General features: G+C 43.7%; 1 protein-coding gene across 6 annotated transcripts in view; it reads right to left on the reverse strand.

The window, feature by feature from the left end:
• SEC31B (SEC31 homolog B, COPII component) overlaps window positions 1–25,340 on the reverse strand; it is a 360,793-nt gene that overhangs the window by 272,495 nt on the left and 62,958 nt on the right. For all 6 annotated transcript variants that reach the window (XM_077454443.1, XM_077454445.1, XM_077454444.1 and 3 more), the window contains 2 exons: window positions 25,095–25,176; window positions 5,280–5,403 (listed from right to left, as the gene is read on the reverse strand). In XM_077454443.1, coding sequence (XP_077310569.1) covers window positions 5,280–5,403; window positions 25,095–25,173 — 203 coding nt within the window. In that variant the 5' untranslated portion in view covers window positions 25,174–25,176. The remainder of the gene's footprint in view (window positions 1–5,279; window positions 5,404–25,094; window positions 25,177–25,340) is intronic.

Raw genomic sequence — 25,340 nt, forward strand, 5'->3', positions numbered from 1 at the left:
GCGTACACACGATCAGACTATCTGGCGGACCAGAGTCTGTCAGACAATCCGCCCGTGTGACGGCTCCGGCAGGCGAGACTGACACGTCGCTGGACCCGTCACCTGGTATGGACTTAAAAGGAGAAGCCCTACGCTGTACCGGGCCGCATGCCCTCAACATGGGGGGGGGTGCTTTGGGGAAGGGGGGGCCCGTGTGGACAGAAGACCGGGCCACCGCTAGTAAGAAAGCTGGAAGAAGAAGCGGAGGCCCAGCAAGAAGAACCAAAGAGGGGGACAAGATCCCCGAAGTCGGAAAAAGAGGCAGCCGCGAAAGAGGACCGGGCCGCCACTAGTAAAAGAGCTATAGGAAGAAAGCAGAGGCCCAGCAAGAAGAACCGAAGAGGGGGACAAGACCCCTGAAGAGGGGGACAAGACCCCCAAAGTCGGAAGAAGACCGGGTTACTCTGCTAGTAAAAGAGCTAGCAAAAGAGCAGAAGATAGTGGAGGAGTCGGCGAGAAGACCCCCCAAGACGGAAGAAGACCCCCGGAGCTGTGCAATAAATTATTTTAAAAAGTTTTATGTTTTATTTACATTTTTTTCACAAGGTGAATGGTAGGGGTACCCCAATACTCATTCACATAGGGTGGGGGGGCCGGTATCTGGGGGCCCCCTTATTAACGGAGGCTCCCGGATTCCGATAAGCCCCCCGGCCACAGACCCCGACAACCAATGGCCAGGGTTGTCGGGAAGAGGCCCTTGTCCATCAACATGGGGACTAGGTGCTTTGAGGTGGCGGGCCACACGGCCCCCCTTCCCCAAAGCACCGCCCCATGTTGAGGGCACGCGGCCTGGTACGGCTCAGGAGGGGGGGGCGCTCGCTCATCCCCACCCCCTTTCCTGACTGGCCGGTTTGTGTGCTCGTATAAGGGTCTTATATGGACCTTGGGGGGACCCCCACGCCGTTTTTTCGGCGTAGGGCTTCGCTTTTAAGTCCATACCAGGTGACGGGGCCAGCGATGTGTCAATCTAGCCGCCAAAGGCGGCGACACTGACTTCCTTAGCTAGTCCCGGCTACCTGGAGCCGCGTTCAAAATGAACGGACTTTCCTCCGTGTGTGGGCAAGTCCGTTCATTTCAAAAGTACGGCCGACTCCCGCCAAAAGTCCAGTTGTGTGTGGGCAGGTCCACTCTTTCGGAAAGACCGGCGGACTTTCCGGCGGTTTGTCAGCCAGACTAAGTCCGCCGGATAGTCTGATCGTGTGTACGCGCCATAACTGTTATACTGTAATGTTAACTCTGTTACATTGTTAACCATCATTTGCTTAGCAGGTACACCATTCAGCTGCAGCACTGATTTATATTAACAGCAACAGCATTTGCTCTCAATACGCAAATCAGCGACTCCAGCGCTGTAGGAGGTGATTTCACCACCACAGTTAAAAAAAATTCTTTTTTTTTTGTTCAGCCCACAGCTGAAAAAAAAAAAAAAAAAAAAAAAACATTACCATATATGCCCAACAAGGACCAGCAACGTACTGGTATGTTGCTGGATTTTGAGTGGTTATACAAGAATGATGCCTGTGGGTTTAGGTATCATCTTGGTATTATTCTTTTCAGCCAGCGGTCAGCTTTCATGTAAAAGCAATCCTAGTGGCTAATTAGCCTCTAGACTGCTTTTACAAGCATTGGGAGGGAACGTCTCCCCCTCCACCGTCTTCCTGTCCCAGCAGGGAACTTGAGATTGCAGCCAGTAGTTAGGCCAGCTGACCATAAAGCTTATCAGAGACCAGAATGGTTCCAATTATCTCTATGGCCTAAGAAATCAAAAGCTACAAGCATTTAATGACTTGGAATATAAACAGCGCCATTGGGAAATTGAGAAAGCATTTCATCACACCGATCTTGGTGTGGTCAGATGCTTTGAGGGAAAAGGAGAGATCTAGGGTCTAATAGAGCCCAATTTTTTTCAGAAAAAGAGCACCTGTGACTACCAATTGCTATCATATTTTCATTCCCTGAGATAACAATAAAAATGCTATAATAACATTATAAATATATTTATATATATATATATATGAAAAGGAACAGTTTAAAAATAAAATAAGAAAGCAAAATAAATAAATAAAAACGAAAAGAACCCCTGTGGTTTGGTGTCATATATAAACAGCAATTGCACCTAAAGTGGTAATCTGTAAAAGATTTTAAAGGCTTTTAAAAATGTATGTAGTTTGTCGCCACTGCACAGTTGTGTACAATTTTAAAGCATGTCGTGTTTGGTATCTATGTACATGCAATAAGATCATCTTTTATATTTTACCAAATATTTGTGCAATATAGTTCGTTTTAGTGCATTAAAATTCAAAAAAGTGTGTTTTTTCTGAAAAAATTGCGTTTGAAAAATTGCTGTGCAAATACTATGTGAAAATAAAAATGGCAACACCCACCATTTTAATCTGCCGGGACAGTTCAACCTCCCCAAATGACCCCCTTTTTGGAAAGTAGGCACCCCAAGCTATTTGCTGATAGGCATGTTGAGTCCATGGAATATTTAATATTTTGCCACAAGTTTCGAGTAAATGACAAACTTTTTTTGTCACCAAGTTGTCACTAAATGATATATTGTATTGCTCAAACATGCCACGGGCATATGTGGAATTTATGTGGAGTATGGGGATACCACATGTGAGAATTTTTGGGAGCCTTGCCATGTACAGGACCCCGAAAACCAATCACACCGGCCGCCGCCCCACCGACATGACACCGACCCACTGCCCCACCGACCACTGACACCGACCACCGCCTTTCCCAAAAGCACTGTGAAAAAACATTTAAAAAATAAAACCCCACCCTTCCATCATTGTTAGAGGAGTACAAAAATAAATTGTAAAAAAAATAATTAAAAAAATGTAATTGTAAAAATTTTTAAAAATAAAAAACCTTTTGAAAAAAAAAAATTAGATTGTAAAATAAAAAAAATAATCGGACACTGTCCACTATCCTGACACCATCCTGCATGTACTACCCACCACTGTACACTTCACATCCCTGTGATTTGCAACACATTGCTGTTCAGATCACATGCGATGTCTGTGCAATACGATTTCAGCCATACAAACTCGCACAGGACCCTGTTTCTGGGCCGCACCACAATCGCATGGGTGTTCACACCTATGTGATCCGAATCATATCCTGTCAGTTCGCAGTATGATATGCAAGCTGAAATGGGTGTGTCGTTAACATTGTATGACACTCCCCAGCAGTTTGCATATGGCAGTGTGAACTGCCGTGCGAGTCGGATGCGATGTGGGAAACTGTAGTGGATTTGTAGGGTTCCCAAATCGCAGCCTTGGTGGGAGCAGTCAGGTGATATTTGTAGGCTGTATGCTTTAAGGCTCAGTTCACACTGGTGCGATGCGGGAACCCTGCGGGTTCGCACATCGCATCCGACTCGCAGAAATGTTAACCACACCCCCATTTGAGCTCGCATATCGCATTGCGAACTGACAGGACATGAATCGGATTGCATAGGTGTGAACACCCATGCGATTCTGGTGCAGAACAAAAAAAGGGTCCTGTGCGAGTTTGGTCGAAATGCGGTGCAATAACATCCATACTATCTGTATGGCTGAAATTGCACTACGCGGACATCGCATGTGATTTGCACTGCAGTGCGGTGGGAATCACATGCGATCTCGTACAGCACACTGGTGTGAACTGGCCCTAAACTCATTAAGCCTTACTGGGTGTAATTATAAAAAGTGAGAAATCCACCCTTCCCCCACATAACAAATCCCGGTGAAGGAAAGGAATGTTGCAACTGTGATCAGGTGACCTCAGAGACGCGCACACACACACACACACACACACTGCTCTATAACAATCATCAGATCACTGGATGTTCTACTCTGCCCAGCTCTGACTACATACAGCTCCCCTAAATCACTTGTCTGTATATATTCTTTTCACTGTTCACTGCATCCTATGATGATAAACATCCAGTCAAAACACAGTAAAGGCAGCCAATCCTGGGAGAGCTGGAGGGGAGAGGGGAGAGGAGAGGAGGAGAGGAGGAGAGGAGGGGAGGGAGGTGTGAATTGTGAACTTTTTACACAGGATGTGCCAGTCTCAGGCTAGTGCATGAGATATGTAAATAACCCGTCACTCACAGCAAGGGGGAGGTTTTGACAAAGTTTTAGAGCCTTTGTCAAGATTTCTCTAACTGAACAACAAAAGACGATTGCTCAGGGCTTGAGTAACTCTGTGTGGCAAGACCGGGCTCAAATGATAGGAAATCTTATTCTCTACATTATGGCATCAATTTTTTTTTTTTTTTTTTCGGGTTTACATCCACTTTAAACCCTGGATCTGCAGGTATCAAAAAGACTGCACCAATTTAACCTGCATGGCAAGTGTGCTGTCCAAAAAAGAATATTACAGTGAACAAAAGCAAAGGACGAGCCTTTCGGAACAATGTGCTGTGAACTGATGAATAAGAGACAGAAGGACCAAAAAAATAAAATAAAAAAAGTTTTCTTGTTGTTAATACACTTAACTAACCTTTTTTCCCACCCATCACATACGTTAAAAAGTCCCCTAAGAGGGTTTTTTTGGCGACAGGTTCCCTTTTTTTAAGAAACCTCAGGGGACCCTGTCCTCCAATGCACCCGCCCTCCAATTAAACCAATAACAAACTGGGAATGGAAATGCAAAATGCACAAAGAAATGGCTCAATGGAGGGTTATAGCATGGCCTAGTCAAAGCCCTTGAACCCCACTGAAATATTGTTGGGGGGGGAATACGAAAGAGGTCGTTCATGCAAGGTTGTGAACCAATAAATTTTACAGGGAGTAGGGATCACAAATTTCAAGTTTAAATTAAAAACTGGTGAACAATTGTGCAAAACACTTACAATAAGTAATTTTTGCTAAATGTGGGAAATACAAGCTTATGAAGCCAAGGGAATACTTACTTTTACAGCCATTGATATTTTTGGTAAATTATTAAAATAGTACATTTTCCTTATGTTTTTAAAGTATAATCACCTTTATCTGCAGGCACAGTTTGAATGTATCTAATGTTGGACTCTTTATATTAGTTGAAAATGTCACCAGTTTCTGTGGGGTGCAATTCATTTTTAATATGACTGAGTCTACGCAGCAACCAAGAAAATTCCCGACAGTTCATGACTTATAGCTTCAATTGTATGATATCTGTTCACTATTACAAAACATCCAAAAACCTTTAATCTGATACAGAAAGCTTTCACCAGGAAAAAAGCTGCTATAATTTATACCTCATACCTGCTGGATGCCAGGTAGACACCTTTTCGTTTTAGGTCAGGAAAAGGATCCCCAAAGTCTACCTCAAAGATCTCAAGAGCCGCATTGGTGTTGAATGAAGCATCTAGCTGCTGTGCAGATGTACCTAGGAGGAAAGAAAAAAAAAAAAAAAAAAACACCCATACAATATTTTAATGTGGCAGCTGACAATTAAATAGAGTTATTAAAACATAAAAATTCTAACCACTAAAATTCACATTTCAAGAGAAAAATGCCTTTACTTATTCCAGAATGTCCGTGTTATATAGACTGCAAAATCTGTGTGCATATACGATATTATCAGCAAGGTTTGGCCACCAACTCTGATCTAAAATACAAAAACACACCCACCTTTGACCTTGCTGGTCCATCCCCTTATCGCCTAGTCTGCACCTTCATTATTACCGCGGCCAAACCTGGCAACGGTAATTTGCAATTCATTTCCAAAATAGATCCTAGCACCACCCTCTACATTCATTTGCAGGCCTCACCGGCCATAAAGAAATAAAACATGTAATATTGACTCACCAGTATATTTCTTATCTTGGAGTAAAGTACGGAGCACAGGGCTTGTATTGGTTACATGCAGGAAATCTTCAGAAGATTGGACACTGTCAAAAAATAAAAACTAGCCTAGGGCCGCTCCTTGTGCAAGCTCATTATAACCCCAAGAGCTTTGTGTGACCACAAATGACAAAGGGAAGTCCCTGTGTCCTGTACTGTAATGGAAAATAAGGAATTTACAGACTAGTAAAATTCACATCATCTTAATTGTACAGTACAGACTAAGGGACAACCCAAAGCAACAAACTGAAGGGTGGCCAACAAGATAGCAAACACAATTGCCAACATTCCTGCAAAAAAGAAGGGTTGAAGAACCCGAAAACAATGAAATGACAGCTTATTGCATCTTGCAGCTGAAGCTCCAATCAGCCGAGGCCTGGACATTCACTTGGTAAAACCCATAGAGCAAGGGTGTCAAACTGGCTGTGAAACTGCAAGTCCCATTATGACTCTGCCTGTGGGAATAATGCTTGTCATCAACTGTCATCCGTGCAATGACTCATGGAACTTTTAGTTCCACAGTAGCTGGAGGGCTGGCAGTTTGATGCCTGTGCCATAGAGCATGTGAACAGAGGACCAGATGGCAGCCCTATAAACCTGAGATACAGATGTTTGATGCTGGAAATGGAATGAGCTCTGATAGGAAAGAGGAACCATTTCTTTAGGGGCATAAGCCCTGGAAATAAGTTGTCTGATTCACCTGCAGCAACATGCCTTTAGGTAGGACAAAAAGTAACACAGTTTAGTGAACAGAACCCGTGGCTGCCAGATATACACTTGTCATCCATCACAACATCCAAGCAGCGGAGGGAAATCAACATAATGTGTTTAAAATATGACAGATTGAAGGGAACAATAACCTCATGGTGGTGTAAGAGGGAGTTCACCTTGGGTAGAATGAAGGTCCACCTTATCCCTGTGCAATACAAAAAAAAAAAGACTTGCAACAAAGGGATACCAGCTTAGAAACACACCTAACAGACAGCATGGCCATCAAAAAGGTAACCTTACATGTGGGGTCTCCAATTAACTCAAAAAGGGGTTTCTGAAGTACAGAGAGCACCAGGTTGAGTTTTTAAGGCGATGTTGCATGTGGTTTATTTTCTGGCTCTGAATCAGGTAGGGACAACCAGGTTAAAGATACCCCTTATCCTTCAGGACCTGGGTTTTAACAGTCATGCTGTTAAAGCAAGTTGTAATGGGGGGCCCTTGTGCCAGTTAGTCTGAGCTGTTTGGAAGAGGCCAAGACTCGTCCTCCAGGAGCGCGAGTATGTTGGTTTACTAAATCATTCAGGGCCAATTCAGTGTTAGAGGTAGAAAGGGTCCTGGTTATCTTCCTATCTTACACAGCGGTCGAGGGAGAATCTTCATCGGAGGGAAGGCATATATCAGTCTGAATATACAGATACAAAATTAACCCCAAGGGGACTTTATAGGCCATAGTAAACAAAATATCTAATAAAAGTTTTTTTTACCTATAAAATAAATAAAAAATTGGTAAACTTTATTGAAACCATCCATTCAAGATGAAAAGAATTGCGGCTGTAATGACAGTTTAACATCAGAATAACTTGAATCAGAGTGGGGTGGTATTCCACAGTATCTGTTGAAGAAATGGTAGTCTCTTGTGGACCAAACAGAAATACTGACAGATTTCTGAAATAATTTTCATTCTTCTGGGGTGCAAGATACGTGAAACAGCATTACTCTAGAAACAAGTATATAATAATTAAATGCATGCAAAATTTCATATCGTGTCACATAGGACACATCAAATTGTTAGAATAAACTCACAAAATCAACAAGCAACTCATACAGTCGAAAACAAAAAAACAGAGTAACATCCATCATATCACCAGGGATCAAAAGAACAGCCATCACCCTCATATGAAAGGTCACAGCAGAGGCCACCACAATGCACACCAGCAGGCAGAAATTCAAAATGGAATATGTTCCCGAGTACATGGACTTCATGCCGAACCTTTTGTACTTGATGGTTACATTTAGGGACTTGAGATTCTGGATTAACTGATACTTTCATGAAGGTCTTCCCACTATGAACATGTGAGAATACAAACAGATTTCCTTTTCCCACTCTGGTATGGGAACTAGAAACTTTTGGCTTACCAATTCTTCCAAGAGGAGTGGTAAGGCCTTTTTCGGAATCCCAGGGCAACTTGGTGGTGGCATGTCATTAAACTCTAGGGCATATTCTCTTGATACAACTCCTAGAACAAATTTGCTGGAGGTTATCTTCTCCCAATGGGGAAGGAAGTTCTTCCTTCAACTGGGTACCCAATGTCATTGTGACTTGGGAGTCTGACCCTATAGGGGGGTTTAACAGAACATTCCTTTTGGTCTACCCCTTGTGGCCCATCCAGCGTTTTCTTTGGCTTCATCTCCTTATCCTCTTGGAGCTGCACCCTTTGGGTCCAAATTTTTTTTTCTAAAAGATTGCTTCTTTTTTTTTCCTTCTGGAGGGGTATCCGCACGTAGGTTCTATTGCAGCTGCGACAACCAAGATTCTAAATTTCTTTTACACAGGCGGTGGGTACAGCTGGCTTTAGGTTAGCTATGCTAGCATCCCAGGCTCTTTTCAGGAGAATGTCACCTCTCTTATCGATACAATCTCTAAGATTTTAAACAAAGAAAAAAATCTGTAAAATAAATAAATACGATGATTTCCAGGCCCTTCGGGATTTAATATTATTACTAGAAGAGAGTGATCCGACAGATGGTGCAACCCACCATAGTGCACCACCTGTCAGTTACATTGCACCTCCCTCTCGAAAATTTCAACCAAAATCGCAACGGTTTCCTGATCTGATGTCCAATCCTAACATTTGGGCTTTTCTAAAGACTACGATTGAGGACATTAAAAGCAAAACATTCAACCCTAAACCTAACCCCTTCACAACTACAAACAATCCGACGTTTACGTAATCACATGGACCTTGTTTTAAAGACGGCTAACAAGGGGGGAAATATCATACTTATGGACCAACAATTCCTACATTGCTATGGCACATAGGATCGGGACTGCACGCACCTTTTTGAGAGAACAGGATCATTATCGCTGGGAATTTTGCAAGTTCGTTTTGGAACTTCTCAGATTTATATTAACCCAAAATGTATTTGTATTTCAAGAGCCCTACTACCTCTAGGTACAGGGAGTGGCTATGGGCACATGTTGTGCACCAGCCTACGCTAACCTGTAACTGGGGGGGGGGACTGTACATCTTTTCCAGTGATGCCTTATCAATGTATACCAGCCATGCGTTATGCTGGCTGTGATACATCAATGACGTATTCATTATTTGGACCGACACCCTGGACAGATTGAATTATTTTATAGAAACTCTTAATCCGAATTCATTCAATCTTAAATTCGCAGTATCTAGTCATACATCTCAGATTACGCTTCTAGACCTTACAATTTTCAAATACCAAGCGGGCTGTCTAGCTTCCACTCGGTTTTATAAGGAAACAGCAGGTAATACACTTTTACACGTGGCCAGTGCACACCCTGAGGGCTTGATACGTAGTATACCATACACACAGTATGTAAGACTGCGGCGTAAATGTACTCATACAGAGGAATTTAAGACCCAGGCTTTTATGTGATTGCCACAAAAGAGAGGCTACAGCAAGTCCATTACAAGTAGGGCCTATAACAAGGCCTCACGACAATCACGGCATTCTCTACTTTACAAGCAAGAAACCTATTAAACAAAATTCCACTGTTTGTGACCAGATTTTCTAACCATCATATTGAATTACGCAACATTTTGGTGTCCCATTGGCCTATTGTTTGCGGAGATCCCATCTTGATGAAATATGTGAACACTAATATCACCTTTCATAGATCAAGTTCCCTACGGGATAAACTTTCATCCAGTAATTTTTCAGCCACACCTGGGACCCGCTCTCCATAGGGGATTCATAGATGTGGCAGATGTGCATTTTGCCCATGGGTCCAGGTAGGTGAGCAATTCGAATGGAGAACGTTTTATCCCCAATTTCTATGCAGATTGTGAAACACGGGGTGTTGTCTATCTAATGTGTAAATGTTCGGCCTTCTATGCGGGCAAAACTATCAGACAGTTTAGTGCCCGTATAAAAGACCATGTGTACTACTTCAGGTGGGAAAATGATTACATCTGTGAGTAGACATTTAGATTTATATCACAAATTTGATACCTCAGTGGTATCCTTTATTGCCCTTGCGGTGGTCCCCTCTGACCCCTGTGTGGGCAAATGGAATAAACAGATTCTCAGAAGAGAGACTATGGATTGAGCGATTGAGTGCCACTCATTCCCCTGGCATCAATGAGGCTCAATCATACAAGCCTTTTCTATGAAACATCAGAAGGTCTTGTCTGGTATATTATTTGATAGCTGTCTACGATCTACAAATTGCCTTGGCTCTCCCCTTTTTTTGTTGTTGTTGTATGTTTACCCATTTACCAGGATGATTTGGCGCAGTTCTGGCTAGCCTGTGTCTGCCGGTGCTTACAGGCAGTGTGAGATGCTGTGTGGCCACCCAGCGTCATGAGCTTTATTGGCCCATATGACACTGTATCTGTTCGGGTGGGGAGGTATGCATTTCATGCTGTTTTCATGCTGTCCCCCCGATTAGTGTTGTGTTGTTGCCTGACCCGACAGTTCTCTGCGTACTGCTCTCACTATTACAGTGTTGCGCAGGTGTCAAGACTAAAACTAAATTGAAATTTGACACTGGTCTATAGTGCATGTTCATATCTCAATAACATAAATAATAACTTATTCAATTTTTCACTTCAGCAGTATATAATGAGTTTAGAAATTTGTAGAGAAATGCTTAAATAATGCATTACAATTTAACTACACTGATTAGATTTTAGATGACTAAAATTAGTTTTAGTCAAATAAAATGTCCTGGAGATTAAATACGACTAAAAATAAAACAAGAAGCCTAAAATGGTACCAAAACTAAACTAAGACTAGAACTAAATCGAAATTTGCTGTCAAAATTAACACTGGGGTACACAGAGGATACTTAAGTTGGATTAAAAAGGATGGAGGCCAGGGACATGTCCAGGGTACACAGAGGATACATAGGTTAGATTAGAAGGGATGGATCTTCTAATCTAACCTCTGTGTACCCCAGACATATCCCTGGCCTCCATCCCTTCTAATCTAACCTATGTGTACTCTGGACATATCTCTGGGCCTCAATCTCCTCCTTAGATAACCCATGTATTCTCTGTACACCCTGGACATGTCTCTGGCCTCCATCCCTTTTAGTCTTACAGTGCAATGGGGAACTCTACAAACCCTGATGTAAAGGGAACTGCAGGGAACGCTGATGCAGGGGGGTGGCTCAGAGACCACCTTCTATAGAGTGAATACACTAAGGGAAGGGGGAGAATACTGATATCATTGTATTCAACCCCCCCCCCCCCTTACATGAGTCACTCCCACCCCCTCAGACTGGCCTGATGACGCAGTCACTGACATTATATATATATATTATATATATATATATATTATATATATATATATATATATATATATATAATATTCCCCTGCTGTGTTCTTTTTTGAATATTTACTATACTCAAATATTTATTCTTTATCTTTTTAGAATATTTGTTTGGCTTGTATTAATTGAATTGCGGATCTATTTATGGCTGGCCCTGGCTGTATAAGAAATGTTATCAATACTTTGGTGCCCATACATACAGGGATTTTCTTCTTTTTTCATTTTATCCTTGTGGATTCAGTCTAGTTACACCTTTTTTCTTTTCCTAGTAAGTTTTCATTTATCTGTACAATTTCCTGGTCCCTTAACTACTAAATATATGTTATTACACATGCCCCCATGGTGTCTCATTCTCACTGCTTCTTTTTGCACTGGTGTTGCGGACTTTTGAGCCAGACTGCGCTTGATTATCTTTTGGTCTTATCTTCATATTAAATGTAAATTATATGTTTATATTCGTTTCTGCAGTCTTTTATACTGTATTTATTTCTTATCTTAGCTGGTCAGAATAAGCTCTGGAAGAAGCGTGCGGACACACAAAACATGTCGAGCATAACAACATATCTTAATCCCTTTTGATGTTCCGCCATTTTGGATTACTTACTACTTCACTGTTTAGAGTGTCTGCTGGTGGTTTCCACCATTCTAGTATTGTTTTAGAACAGCAGTAACATAATAGGGACGATTTGTCTGATCAATTATGAAATAATTTTCTTCTGTAATTATTGTGCGTTTTAGAACTTTTTTGTAAATAAAAATGTATATTTTAAACTAAACAAATAGTTTTACTGTGCCTAAAAAAGTCCATAGCCCAATTTCTTTTTTCTATCTAGGTTTAAAGTTTGAATTTAGGACATGGCACGCTTCTACTTGCAATGTTGTATCCACCTTACCACATGGTGTGTCGATACATGTAGAATTACAATCTCCAAGATGGCTCAAAGGCAAGCTGAGACCATATGGATATTTTTAATAGGGGAGCATCTAAATTGGGGAACTTTTTCCATACTGTCCCTGGATCATCATCAAAAGGAAACCTCTTCCAGTTGTTGGAAAGGGGCCTTTTCTCAGGTTCTGACCATTCCTTTAGGATATCAGACATTACATGGTGAACAGGGAAGATTTTTTATTTTCTGGTATCCCGGGCATAGTTGGTTGTGTCTAGAAAGTTCACCTCCTTCTTCCTAAATGCCTAGTGCCCAATTGCCTATAAAATGGCACTCAAAAGGCCATCAACTTCCTCTAAATAGAACTTGAACCCTTTACAAGAATCACGCACGTCATCTAGCTCAGAATCAGAAGCCGAAGCATCTTACATAGTTGGTGAGGTTGAAATAAGACAAGTCCATCCAGTCTAACCTGTTTGTGCTTTTATGCTAATAGTACATCATATATCCCTGTATGTTGTGGTCATTAAGGTACCCATCTAACAGTTTTTTTTTTTTTTTTTTAATTATTGATGCACCTCGCTGATACCACTGTTTGTGGAAGAGAATTTCACATCCTTACTGCTCTGACAGTAAAGAACCCTCTATGCAGTTTAAGGTTAAACCGCTTCTCTTCTAATTTTAGTGAATGGCCATGTGTTTTTTTTTTAAATTCCCTTTCACTGAAAAGTTTTTTTCCCTATGCTAGGGTCACCAGTACGGTATTTATACATCAATATAATATCCCTTCTCAAGTGTCTCCTCTCCAGAAAGAATAAGTTCAGTGTTTGTAGTCTTTCCCCATAGCAGAGATCCTCCGGTCCCTTAAATTGGTTTTGTTGCCCTTCTCTGGACTCTCTACAGTTCCAGCACATCCCTCCTGAGGACTGGTGCCCAGAAATTGACGGCATACTCCAGGTGCGGCTGGACTAGTGTCTTGTAAAGTGGGAGAATTATTGTTTTATCTCTGGAGTAAATCCTTTTTTAATGCAACCCAATATTCTGCTGGCTCTGCTTGCAGCAGCTTGGCATTGCTGAGTCTGTCATCTACTAGGACCCTCAGGTCCTTTTCCAACCTAGATTCCCCCAGAGGTTCTCCCCCCAGCGAGTAAATTGCAGTCACATTTTTAGCACCTAGATGCATTACTTTACATTTTTCAACATTAAACTTAATTTGCCATGTTGTTGCCTACCCCATTAATTTGTTTAGGCCTTTTTGTAAGGTTTCTACATCCTATGTAGAAGTTATTTCCCTGCTCAACTTTGTATCATCTGCAAATACGGAGATTGAGCCGTTTATCCCAACCTCCAGATTGTTTTGGTCACCATCTCTTGGGCCAACATCTTTACCCCCTCTGTTGTTCATTCTGTGGAATCCTAAGCAACCAAACTGGGGAAGAAGGCACTGGCACAATCTGGCTGACTGGTTTATAAGAGGCCTGCACTTCAGAAATAAGGTTAAGGAATTGCCTGAAACAAGTCATCACATCCATTACTGAGTAGAGGAATTTAGAATAAACTAAATTGATTCCTCTTTAAGGAAGGTTGAAATACTAAGGCAGCACAGTGGTTTAGACTGATAGAAGATGGCTTGGAGCCACACCCAGAGCACTTTAAGGGGAAGGTTTTCTTTCCTTTGTTGTGTCCTTAGCATGAAAAAGTCAAAAAGAGTAGGAAGCTCAGATCAAGGAATAACTACTCAGCCCCATCACCATCACCCTGTGTACTCCAGCAGCCAGTCTAGTCTACAGGTGCTTTGGTCTGCTAGGGACCAACCACCTAGGTTTTCCAGATAACCAACCACCAAATATACACAGCAAATAAGGCAGGTCCCGGTTGCCTACTTGTGCCCCGCTGGTGCCGGTTTCTCCCAGAATCTTTATGTGGGATGAAGGCTCAGTTTTGGCCCTCGTGTGCTCCAGTCCTTCTGATGCTCAACAAGCCCATCCTTTTGCCCTGCACCTAAGGAGACCGAAAAGCAGAATCACTGTTGCTCTGCGATGACCTCTACCTAAAATGGCGCCTGGCATCTTTTGGTCAGGCAGCGTCAGCTTTGGCCAAGGGAAAGAATGCTCCTCCTCCACAACAATGCACCCAGAGCCCCCGGTCAAACAATTCGATGCTGCACCACTACCCATGTCTCTCACCAGGCTCCAAAGAGGCAGGAGCGGGTCTTCTCTTGCCAGTACCTTGGCGTTGTCCGGTGGCCAGAACAAAAAAAGGCTGAGGGAAACCACACCTCCCCAAATGTACTCCCTCACTCCTAGGCAGCAATTGTGAACTGGGGCTCCGCTAGCTTAAAAAGACCATGCCGTAGGCAGCATGTAACCTCCAGACAGAGGAAACACAAATAACTGGCAATTTTCCCAAGGGACTACCTTTTCAAGATCTGATGGCAATGGTGTTCCCTAAACACATAGTTTTGTATTTAAAGCTGTATTAAATCCAAAACCAAAAATGGAATACATTGCAGATCATCAGAATGATTAGATGTGGTGGCTGTATTTGATTTTTTGTTTGGCTTTTTCTCCACTCTGTTTTCACCTGGTGATCTGGCCAGTAATATACCACCTGTATTAGAGTGTGCGTGACAACGTTGTCCACTTCTTTTAATCATTTTAATTGTTGGTGCTTGGATGTGTTGGCCATTTTGGTCTGCCATTATTTGAGATTTTTATATTTTTCAATAAAGACAATTTTTCTAGAATTCCAATGCCGTGGTTGGTTCTCCTTGTGCAACTCTTGTTTTTGGGGTAATCACTCTGGTTCCCCTCAGTGCTAGGTGGTTGTGGATACTTTCATTGCTGACCTTCTGAAAATACTAGTTACCTAGCCATTACGATAATTTACAGTCTTCTATACTTTGTATCATTCATTTGGATCAAGGAGGCAAAATCAGAAAAAGTTCACCCAGCTGTTTAACCACTTGGGTACCGCGCTATTGCCGAATGACGGCATTAGCGCGGACCTAGATTTCCGGGACTACGTCTATTGACGTCATCCCGGTTACGAGCGGCCTGCGCGTCCCCTGAGGGGCGAGCGCGGCGCGCTCTGTGATCGGCGAGTCCGTGAGACTCGCCTGATCACCGATCCGTGTAAGGGGTCGATCCTGACCCCTTATTACGTGATCAGCTGTCAGCCAATGACAGCTGATCATGTGATAGAACGGAGCCGGTAATCGGCTATTATTCCTCCTCGCGCTGACAGCGCGAGGAGAAAAAAAAAAAGCCGATCACCGGCGGCCGTGATCGGGACATCAGTCCCGATCACGGCCAGCAATGCAAGGCACCACATGCCACCTGCCAGTGCCCACCTGCCTCCCGCAGTGCCATCCTGAAGAATAACTAAAAGTAAAAGTAAGTGCCCCCCGTCTGTGCCCACAGTGCCACCCACAGTGCCACCCACAGTGCCACCCCACAGTGCCACCCCACAGTGCCACCCCACAGTGCCACCCACAGTGCCACCCAATCTGCCTCAAAGGTGCTGCACCCCAGTGCCGCCCATCAGTGCCCAGCAGTGCCGCCCATCAGTGCCCAGCAGTGCCGCCCATCAGTGCCCAGCAGTGCCACCTATCAGAGCCACCTATCAGTGCCACCTATCAGTGCCCATCAGTCCCATCTATCTGTGGTACCTATCAGTGCCCATCCGTGCCACCCATCCGTGCCACTTATCCGTGCCACTTATCCGTGCCACTTATCCGTGCCACTTATCCGTGCCACCCATCCGTGCCCATCAGTGCCGCCTTATCTGTGCCCATCGGTGCCGCCTTATCTGTGCCTATTAGTGCCGCCTTAACTATGCCTATCAGTGCCCACCAGTGCAGCCTATCAGTGCCCACCAATGCAGCCCATCAGTGCCCACCAATGCAGCCTATCAGTGCCGCCTTATCAGCGCACTTCAATGAAGGAGAAAAATGACCCGTTTGCAAAATTTTATAACAAACTATTAAAACATGATTTTTTTTTTTTTTTTTTTGCATCTTTTTTTGTTTGTTTAGCAAAAAATAAAACTCCGAGCTGTAACTAAATACCACCAAAAGAAAGCTCTATTTGTGGGAAAAAAATGATAAAAATTTCATTTGGGTACAGTGTTGTATGCCCGCGCAATTGTCAAAGTGCATCAGCGCTGAAAGCTGAAAATTGGTCTGGGACTGAGGGGGGTTTAAGTGCCCAGTAAGCAAGTGGTTAAATCGCTTTCATCTGAAAAAGCATTGCCTGTTCTACAAAACATACAATATAGCAGCCAGGAGTGTGTTTAAAATCCCTGTCTACCAGCCACTGTTTATATATTGCACTGGTAGAAAATGAACCTAAAAAGATTAAACAAATTTAATTCTAAGGCCTCATGCACACGAGACGCAGTTAAACGCGCGTTCAGATGCAGTTGGACAGTTTTTTCAACTGCACCTGAACTCATTCAATGTTATCCTATGTGTCCATGCACACAGTCTCGTTTTTTTCCGTTTATATGCAGTTGCGTTTAATCTCGTTTTTCCAGAAGCAAAAAAATGCGTTCAGAAACAAAAATTTCTGCGTTTCAGACGCAAAACGCGGCAAAACGCGGCTAAACGCGGCACCCGCGTTTAGCCGCGTTTGCGTTTATATGCGTTTTTAATGGTGACCTTTTTTTTTACATTAAAAATCTCAAAAATGATTGCAAATGATGAAAAACCATTAGAAAAATATTTTAAACAATTGCAATTGCAAGTGGACAATCCACAACTTGTGGCAAGTGACGTGGCAAGTGGACAATCCACAACTTGTGGCAAGTGACATGGCAGGTGGCAAGTGATGTGGCAAGTGGACAATCCACAACTTGTGGCAAGTGACGTGGCAGGTGAAGTGGCAAGTGATGTGGAAAGTGGACAATCCACAACTTGTGGCAGGTGACGTGGCAAGTGACCTGGCAGGTGACGCGGCAAGTGACTTGGCAGGTGACGTGGCAAGTGGAAAATCAACAACTTGTGGCAGGTGACTGGCATGTGACGTGGCAAGTGGACAATCCATAACTTGTGGCAGGTGACGTGGCAAGTGCCGTGGCAAGTGGACAATCCACTTGTGGCAGGGGACGTGGCAAGTGACGTGGCAAGTGGACAATCCACTTGTGGCAGGTGATGTGGCAAGTGACGTGGCGAGTGGACAATCCACAACTTGTGTCAGGTGACGTGGCAAGTGGACAATCCACAACTTGTGGCAGGTGATGGGGCAAGTGATGTGGCAAGTGGACAATCCACTTGTGGCAGGGGATGTGGCAAGTGACGTGGCGAGTGGACAATCCACAACTTGTGTCAGGTGATGTGGCAAGTGGACAATCCACAACTTGTGGCAGGTGATGTGGCAAGTGATGTGGCAAGTGGACAATCCACTTGTGGCAGGTGACGTGGCAGGGGACGTGGCAAGGGACGTGGCAAGTGGACAATCCACAACTTGTGGCAGGTGATGTGGCAAGTGACGTGGCAGGTGATGTGGCAAGTCACGTGGCAAGTGGACAATCCACAACTTGTGGCAGGTGATGTGGCTGGTGACGTGGCAAGTGGACAATCCACAGCTTGTGGCAGGTGGCATGGCAGATGACGTGGAAAGTGGACAATCCACATCTCGTGGCAAGTGACGTGGCAGCTGACGTGGCAAGTGACGTGGCAGCTGACGTGGCAAGTGACGTGGCAAGTGACGTGGCAAGTGACGTGGCAAGTGACGTGGCAAGTGGACAATCCAAAACTTGTGGCAGGTGACGTGGCAAGTGACGTGGCAGGTGACGTGGCAAGTGATGTGGCAAGTGGACAATCCACAGCTTGTGGCAAGTGACGTGGCAAGTGGACAATCCAGAACTTGTGGCAGGTGACGTGGCAGGTGACATGGCAGGTGATGTGGCAAGTGACGCGGCAAGTAGACAATCCACAACTTGTGGCAGGTGATGTGGCAAGTGACGTGGCAGGTGATGTGGCAAGTCACGTGGCAAGTGGACAATCCACAACTTGTGGCAGGTGATGTGGCTGGTGACGTGGCAAGTGGACAATCCACAGCTTGTGGCAGGTGGCATGGCAGATGATGTGGAAAGTGGACAATCCACATCTCGTGGCAAGTGACGTGGCAGGTGATGTGGCAAGTGACGTGGCAAGTGGACAATCCACAATTTGTGGCAGGTGATGTGGCAAGTGGACAATCCCCAACTTGTGGCAGGTGCCGTGGCAAGTGACACGGCAAATGCAAGTGTACAACTGCTCTCTATGCTGCTGCTGCTCACTCTGATCAAAATAGCAGAAATAGTTAAAAAAAATGCTTTGAGAGCTTGGGGAGGGTCTACATGATGTTATCTTTATAAACGCGTTTAAACGCAAACGCGTCTAAACGCGTCTAAACGCGTCTAAACGCGGCATGCAAACGCGGCAAAATATTTGGGACATGAAAAGGACCCACCTCCGGAGCACTCCTGTTTTGTTTGCCGATTGCTGTGATTAACCCTTGATGGGAATATGCGTTTTTGACCTGTCTGATTTATCAGGGGTCCAGTATTTGAGGTGAGAGAGTCCATCTTGCTCTTTGGTGGAAGGGATCACATCATCACCTGTTTTTGCTGATTGAAGACACACTGCACATGCGGATTCTTCTTGAAAATCTATTTATCCTATCTTATATTTCATTTATAGACTTTTCTATACGTGCTACATTTATATTTATTTTTGTTAATTTTTATCTGCGCTGTACTGTTACTTTTTATTTTAGTTTAAATGAAGGACCTTTATACTTTCTTTTGACTGGCAAAAGAGTACTCTTTCCACTGGAAATTGTCTGGATGTATTTATCCAAATCATGGCCAAACAGTCTCACCCCATGAAATGGGAAATTAGACAGAAGTTGCAGAACAACCCTTTAACCAAAGGGTCCTACACACGTGCACTTAACACAAGGGCCAGGCAAGACGCCTGGTGAATAGCATCTATGGTTAAACAATGCTTTTGGTAATTTGGCCATCTCATGGGCCTGTTGCACAGGGAGCGCGTTAAGAGCATATGTGAACTGGTCCTTTAAGGAGTGCCAGATGCCTATGGCTGCAATTGCAGGCGGAGCCACAATACCTTCTAAGGAAATCATTTTTTTTTTTTTTTAGGAATTCCAACTTTTTATCTGTTGGATCCTTTAGCATTTGTGCACTGAACTTTTTGGCGATTTTTTTTCCCCATGGGATAGAGAACTGAGAAAACTCTTTGGAGGTAGAAAATGCTTATCCAGAGGATTCCATTCGGTATAATTAAGCTTCTCTAGCAATGTGTGGACAGGAACGCATGCACTGGTTGTGAAGGTTTTAAAGAACCCAAAGAAGAAACCAGACTTTCAGCTGACTCTGTTTAGGGGTAGCATGAAAGTGGAGTGCACCATGTCTGTAAGGGTTTGACCTTAGATTGTAAAGATGGAACATTTTAAATCCAGCATGGATCCCTCTTGGAGTTCTGCAGAGCAAATCTTCACTCGTGCCAACACCTTTAGACACTGGCGAAAAAAACTGGAGGCACTCCTGGAAGGGGGAGGGGGTTATATAGGGGAGTCAACTTCCTGTATTGGGTGTGCCAGTGTCAACACCTGAAGGTAGCTATAACCCACTAAGTAAATACTTAAGGCTCTGTGTCCTATGATTTGCGATAAAGAAAGTAGGGCATTAAGAGACAAGAGGAGTTATACTGCAGGCTGCAGTACACTGTGCCCAAAGGTGATATCCTCATGACCTTTTACATCAATTTGATAGAATCTGGTAAATGTATGGACTGAAGACCAAGTTGCGGCCTTGCAGATCTGAGCCATAGAGGCTTGGTGAAGCACCGCCCAAGAAGCACTAACAGCCCATGTGGAGTGCGCTTTAACATGAAAATTAGGAATTTTCCTCTTTAAACCATAAGCCTGAACAATCACTTATAGAATCCATTTGTAAATAGTAGATTTTGATGCTGCTTGTCCTCTTTTAGGACCGTCTGGCAATACAAACAAAACATCTGTTTTGCGAATCTGAGCGGTCACCTTTAAATAGACCTTGACCGCTCTCACTACATCAAGAGAATGTAGTGACCTCTCTTCCACAGACCGAGGGTCTGGAGAGAAAAAAAAAAAAAGGTAGAATATCCTGGTTTAAATGAAAACCTGTCACTACCTTTGGTAGGCATCTAGGATGAGGCCCCAATACCACCATATCCTTATGAATAATCAGATAAGGCTTTACAAGAAAGACGCCAACTCCAATACTCTTCTAGCAGAGGATATGGCAACCAAAAAAAAAAAAAAAGGACCAAGAGAATATCCCGTATAGGCTCAAAAGGCTGTTTTTGTAAAGCCAACAGGACTAAAAATTCAAATCCCAAGGGTTCAGGGGTGTCCCGACTGGAGGATTAAGCTGTGTTGCTCCCTGAATAAAGTTACAAACTAGAGAGTGAGAAGCAAGAGGCGTTGAAAAAAATACAGATAAGGCCGAAACCTGGCCTTTGATAGTACTCAGGGCCAGCTTCATCTCCAAACCAATATGTAGGAATTCAAGGATCCTACCTATGACACATTTCCTGGGGTGCCAACTGATGGATTCACACCAAGAAACATACACCTTCCAGACTCTATAGTATATGATCCCGGAGGCCGGTTTCCTAGCATTAACCAAGGTAGAAAACTACTAAAGCTGTCAACCCATGATCTTTTAGAATGTGGGACTCAATAGCCAAACTGTTAAATTTAGCGTTTGTATGGTAGGATAGAATACCGGACCTTGCGTGAGGTGGTCTGGCCACAGTGGTAAGGTCCAAGGGTCCCCTACTGCCATCTTTATGATCTTGGCAAACCAAGATCTCCTGGACCACGCTGGAGCCACCAGAACCACCTCCTTCCCTTCCCGCTTGATCCTGCGAAGAAGGCGCAAAAGCAGAAGAAAAGGAGGGAACGCATAGATCATTAAAAACTGATCCCATGGAAAGACCAAGGCGTATGTTCCGCATGCCAGTGGATCCCTTGTCCTTGACACAAAGTTGTCAACCTTGTTGTTAACTGTGGACGCAAACAGATCCATGTCCAGAACACCCCATCTTTGACATATCGACAGAAAGATGACGGGGCGAAGGGAACAGTCTCCCAGGAAACAAGTAGTGCGTCTGCCAATTTTCTATCCCTGGAATGAAAATTGCTGATAGGCAAGGGATGTTTCCTGCCCACGATAGAACATGATTCACCTCTCTTTGGGCTGCACGACTTCTCGTACCCCCTTGGTGATTGATGTAGGCCACAGCTGTGGCATTGTTGGATTGGATCCTGTAAGGACAATTCCATAGTCTGAGCATCCAGGCCACTAGGGCCAGACGTACTGCCCGAATTTCTAGAATATTGATGGGCAAGGTCCTCTCTGAATTGGACCACTTCCCTTGGACAGATGATTCTTCCAGGACTGCTCCCCAGCCTAGAAGGCTGGCATCCATCGTTACCACCTTCCAGGATAGTGGTAGAAAGGATCTCCCCTGTTGAAGATTGCTGGATATCAACCACCAATTGAGGCTTTGACGCACTTCGGGGGATAAGCGTATTGCAAAGTCCAAAGCCTGAATCTTCTTGTTCCAAGTTGACAGAATACTGTTTTGCAGCAGTCTTCAATGAAACTGTGCATAAGGAACAGCTTCAAAAGAAGCCACCATCTTCCTTAACAACTTCATGCAAAGCCAAATAGAAGGATTTTTTTTTGTTTTGACAAGTCGAATCATGGGGTAAGAACACCCTTTTCTCAACTGGATCTGTGATTAGCCTCAAATACTGCAATCTCCTTGATGGTTTTAAGGAGGATTTCTCTAGGTTGAGAATCCAGCCCAGGAATTCTAGGTAACTCCCGGCTGTGCCTAAACTTTGGTTTAGGGGCGTTACTGACTGATCTACCAAGGGCATATCGTCTAAGTAGGCTAGAATCGTTATACCCTAACCCCTAACCTGGCTAATGGAGGGGCCAGGATCTTTGTGAACACTTGAGGTGCAGTAGCTAGACCAAAAGGCAGAGCTACAAACTGAAAATGACGAATTTCTACCTAGAAACGCAGAAATTTCTGGTGAGCGGGGAAAATTGGCACATGGAGATAAGCATCCTTGATGTCAATCGATGCCAGAAATTCTCCTCCTTGTAGGATAGAGACAACTGATAGGATTGACTCCATGCGAAAGGAAGAGCTGGTTTAGATCCTTGAGATCTAAAATGGGTCTGACCTCCCAGTTTGGTTTTGGCACCATGAAGAGGTTTGAATAAAACCCTGACCCCTGCCCTTCTGTGGGAACCACTGACGTTTTGAGAAGAGAGATCATCCAAAGCTAGAAAGACTTCCTTTTCCCTGGGTCTCTGGGAATGTTTGATCTAAGAAAATGAGGAGACAGGAATTCTCGGAACTCTAGTTTGTAACCTAGAGAAATTGAGGAAGCCACCCATCTGTCTTGACATTGTTCCTACTAGATCTTTGAATAGTGTAAAGGCCTTCCCCCCCATTCGAGCGACCCTTCATAAGGAGGCGTTAGTATTTTGCTTCGTGGGTTTCCTGCCCTAGGTCCTCTTTTGGCCCTGGGACTGCCCCTGAGGTCTTCCTCTTGAACTTGACGGTGGAGGCCGTCATGACTGCCTGGAGGCTGATGCTCCTGGCACTGGAGTAGAGGCACGTTTAAAAGGAAAAACATTTAAACTTCTTCTTAACTGGTAAAAGAGAACTTTTCCCATTAGAAATTCTTTGGATATACTTATCCAAATAACTGTTCACCATGAAATGAGAAACTGGCCAAGATCTTTTTACACGGCGCTTCGGCTGACCAATTTTTCAACCATAGGATTCTACACACGCACCAGCCCTATCATGAGCCATGAGGCTTGGAGAATAAAAATTTTCATAGCGTCTACTGTGAAACACAATGCTTCTGATATACCGGGCAACTCCTGAACCTGCTGATCAGGAATAATTTTTAGTACCTCTACAAACTGGTCTTTTAAGGACTGAGATACTCCAATTGCTGCCAATGCAGGCTGAACGACTGAAACTGCAAGAGAAATGTTTTTAAAGAGAAATTCCAAATTCTTATCTGTTGGATCCTTTTACAACATTTGAGCATTGTCTACAGGACAAGTCAGGTTCTTGTTCACAGAGGATAAAGCAGAGTCAATTGCTGGAATCCCCCATTTCTTATAGAATTCTTCCTCCATAGAATAAAAGTATAGAAAACTTTTTAGGATGAAAAAACTGGTTATCTGGGTGCTTCCACTCAGAATACATAAGCTTCTTTTGCCATGAATGGATAGGAAAGGCATTAAAAGATTGGGAAAATATTAGAGGAAATGCCTGTGTCACCAAACCTCTTAACGCCACCTTTGCTCCTGTCCCTCTACAGCCTGCAACACAAATGGCACTTTTAAAACCTTGCCTCCTCGCGTTGGACGTCGGAGGATGCCAACGCCACTAAGCCCCTCCCCCCGCATTGCCTACAGCTCTTCCCCTTTTAAAGAAAGCAGTGGACTACAGGGTCTCTGGGACCGACGGGATGAAGCAGCATGGCGTGGGGAGGTCTGTAAGCCGCTGAGCTGATCGTGGCAGTTTTTTGTTTTTTTTAACATAAAGCGCTTCTTCTCCCATGAAGAGGGGGAGATGATCACCACAGGGGGGCAATTGGTGGGGAGAAGAACCCCTCCCCCAGCTTACCGGAGGTCCTGCGGTCTGCCTGGAGGAAGAAGCATCTCAGCTCTCCTGACACAGCGTGCTTTCAGCATGAGCAGGTGAGTGCTGAATAAAGCCCCCAGTGATGACACATAGGCATGACATAATTTACTGATCTTAAAGGAGACATTAATAAGAAAGTTTAAAAAAATTCTTAGAAAACTCCACTTACCTTTCCAGCTGCAGGGTTTTCTGTGGTAAAACCAACAGACCCAATCTTCACCTTTCACGGTGGCTTCCGTTAAAACCTTCAGGAGCTGGGAATCCTCGAGGAAACACACTATCCTGGACCTGTAATAGCACCTCCACCAGTAAAACTTTATGGCCTTACTACCAAAAAGTACTGGATCCAGTTCTCTAAAAAGAGAAGCGTTGAAGTTCAATTCGGCCAAAAAAAAGACACTTTGAATGGATCCGGTCAGCATGGCTAGCCCCAGCAAGGATTGCTCCAGTGGAGCTCAGGTTAGGGCTTAGGGCGTACCAGTGTCCATCACCTGAAGGTGGCCTATAACCCACATAGTAACTACTATGGCTCTGTGTCCCATGATGTACAATAAGAAAGTTAAAGTTATCGGTCTAAAAAGTACTTCTTAGACAATGCAGGTTTCCTAGGACGGTGCCTGCAAATACTGTCATCAGTTTCAAAATAAATACCTTCTTGTGAAGCCTCCTCAGATTCTAATCTTCGCATGCTGTGAATGGGCCTCAACAGCCCTCCACCCCCAGACACCTTAGGCCAGGTTAAGACTTGTGTGTTGGATAAAACACACATTAACACGCATCATGTCACATGCTGTCTTAAAGTAGCCCATTTGTTTAGAATGGGCTGTCAACACATCTAATTGCAGTCAAAACCCAACCTGGCCCTATTTTGCCCTAGTGCATCAAGAAGCCATTAAAAAAGGGAAGTTTTGCTTTATGCTTTAACAGTAAAATATACACAACACATGAGAATATAAAATAATGCCATTACAAGACAAAAAAAAAAAAAAGTCTTGCATACAAGTATTCTCTGCAAAGAGGTGAACAAAGCCATAGTACAATGCTGTTACAAAGCTGAAATAGCTTGGCAAAATGCTAAATTCTACCTGTTGCTAAGTAAACTGGGTGCTGGTTTGCTGGGCTCCATGCTTGGACTGCAGACCGCTCAATTTCTTTCAGCTTCATTTTCTGTAATATATAAACAAGTTGAAGCATTCCATTAGGCAAAAAAGGATGAGGTGTAACTTGTGCTTACTACTGAAATAACATACAAATGTACTGATTATTAGAGCTTCTGTACTACGTAAAAGTGTAATATACAATACAAAGAAACAAACAAAAAAAATAATAAC

The sequence above is a fragment of the Lithobates pipiens genome, unplaced genomic scaffold (genome assembly GCF_037356315.1).
Source record: "Lithobates pipiens isolate NorthernLeopardFrog02 unplaced genomic scaffold, aLitPip1_a1.2 Scaffold_25, whole genome shotgun sequence".
NCBI classification, from domain to species: Eukaryota; Metazoa; Chordata; class Amphibia; order Anura; family Ranidae; genus Lithobates; species Lithobates pipiens.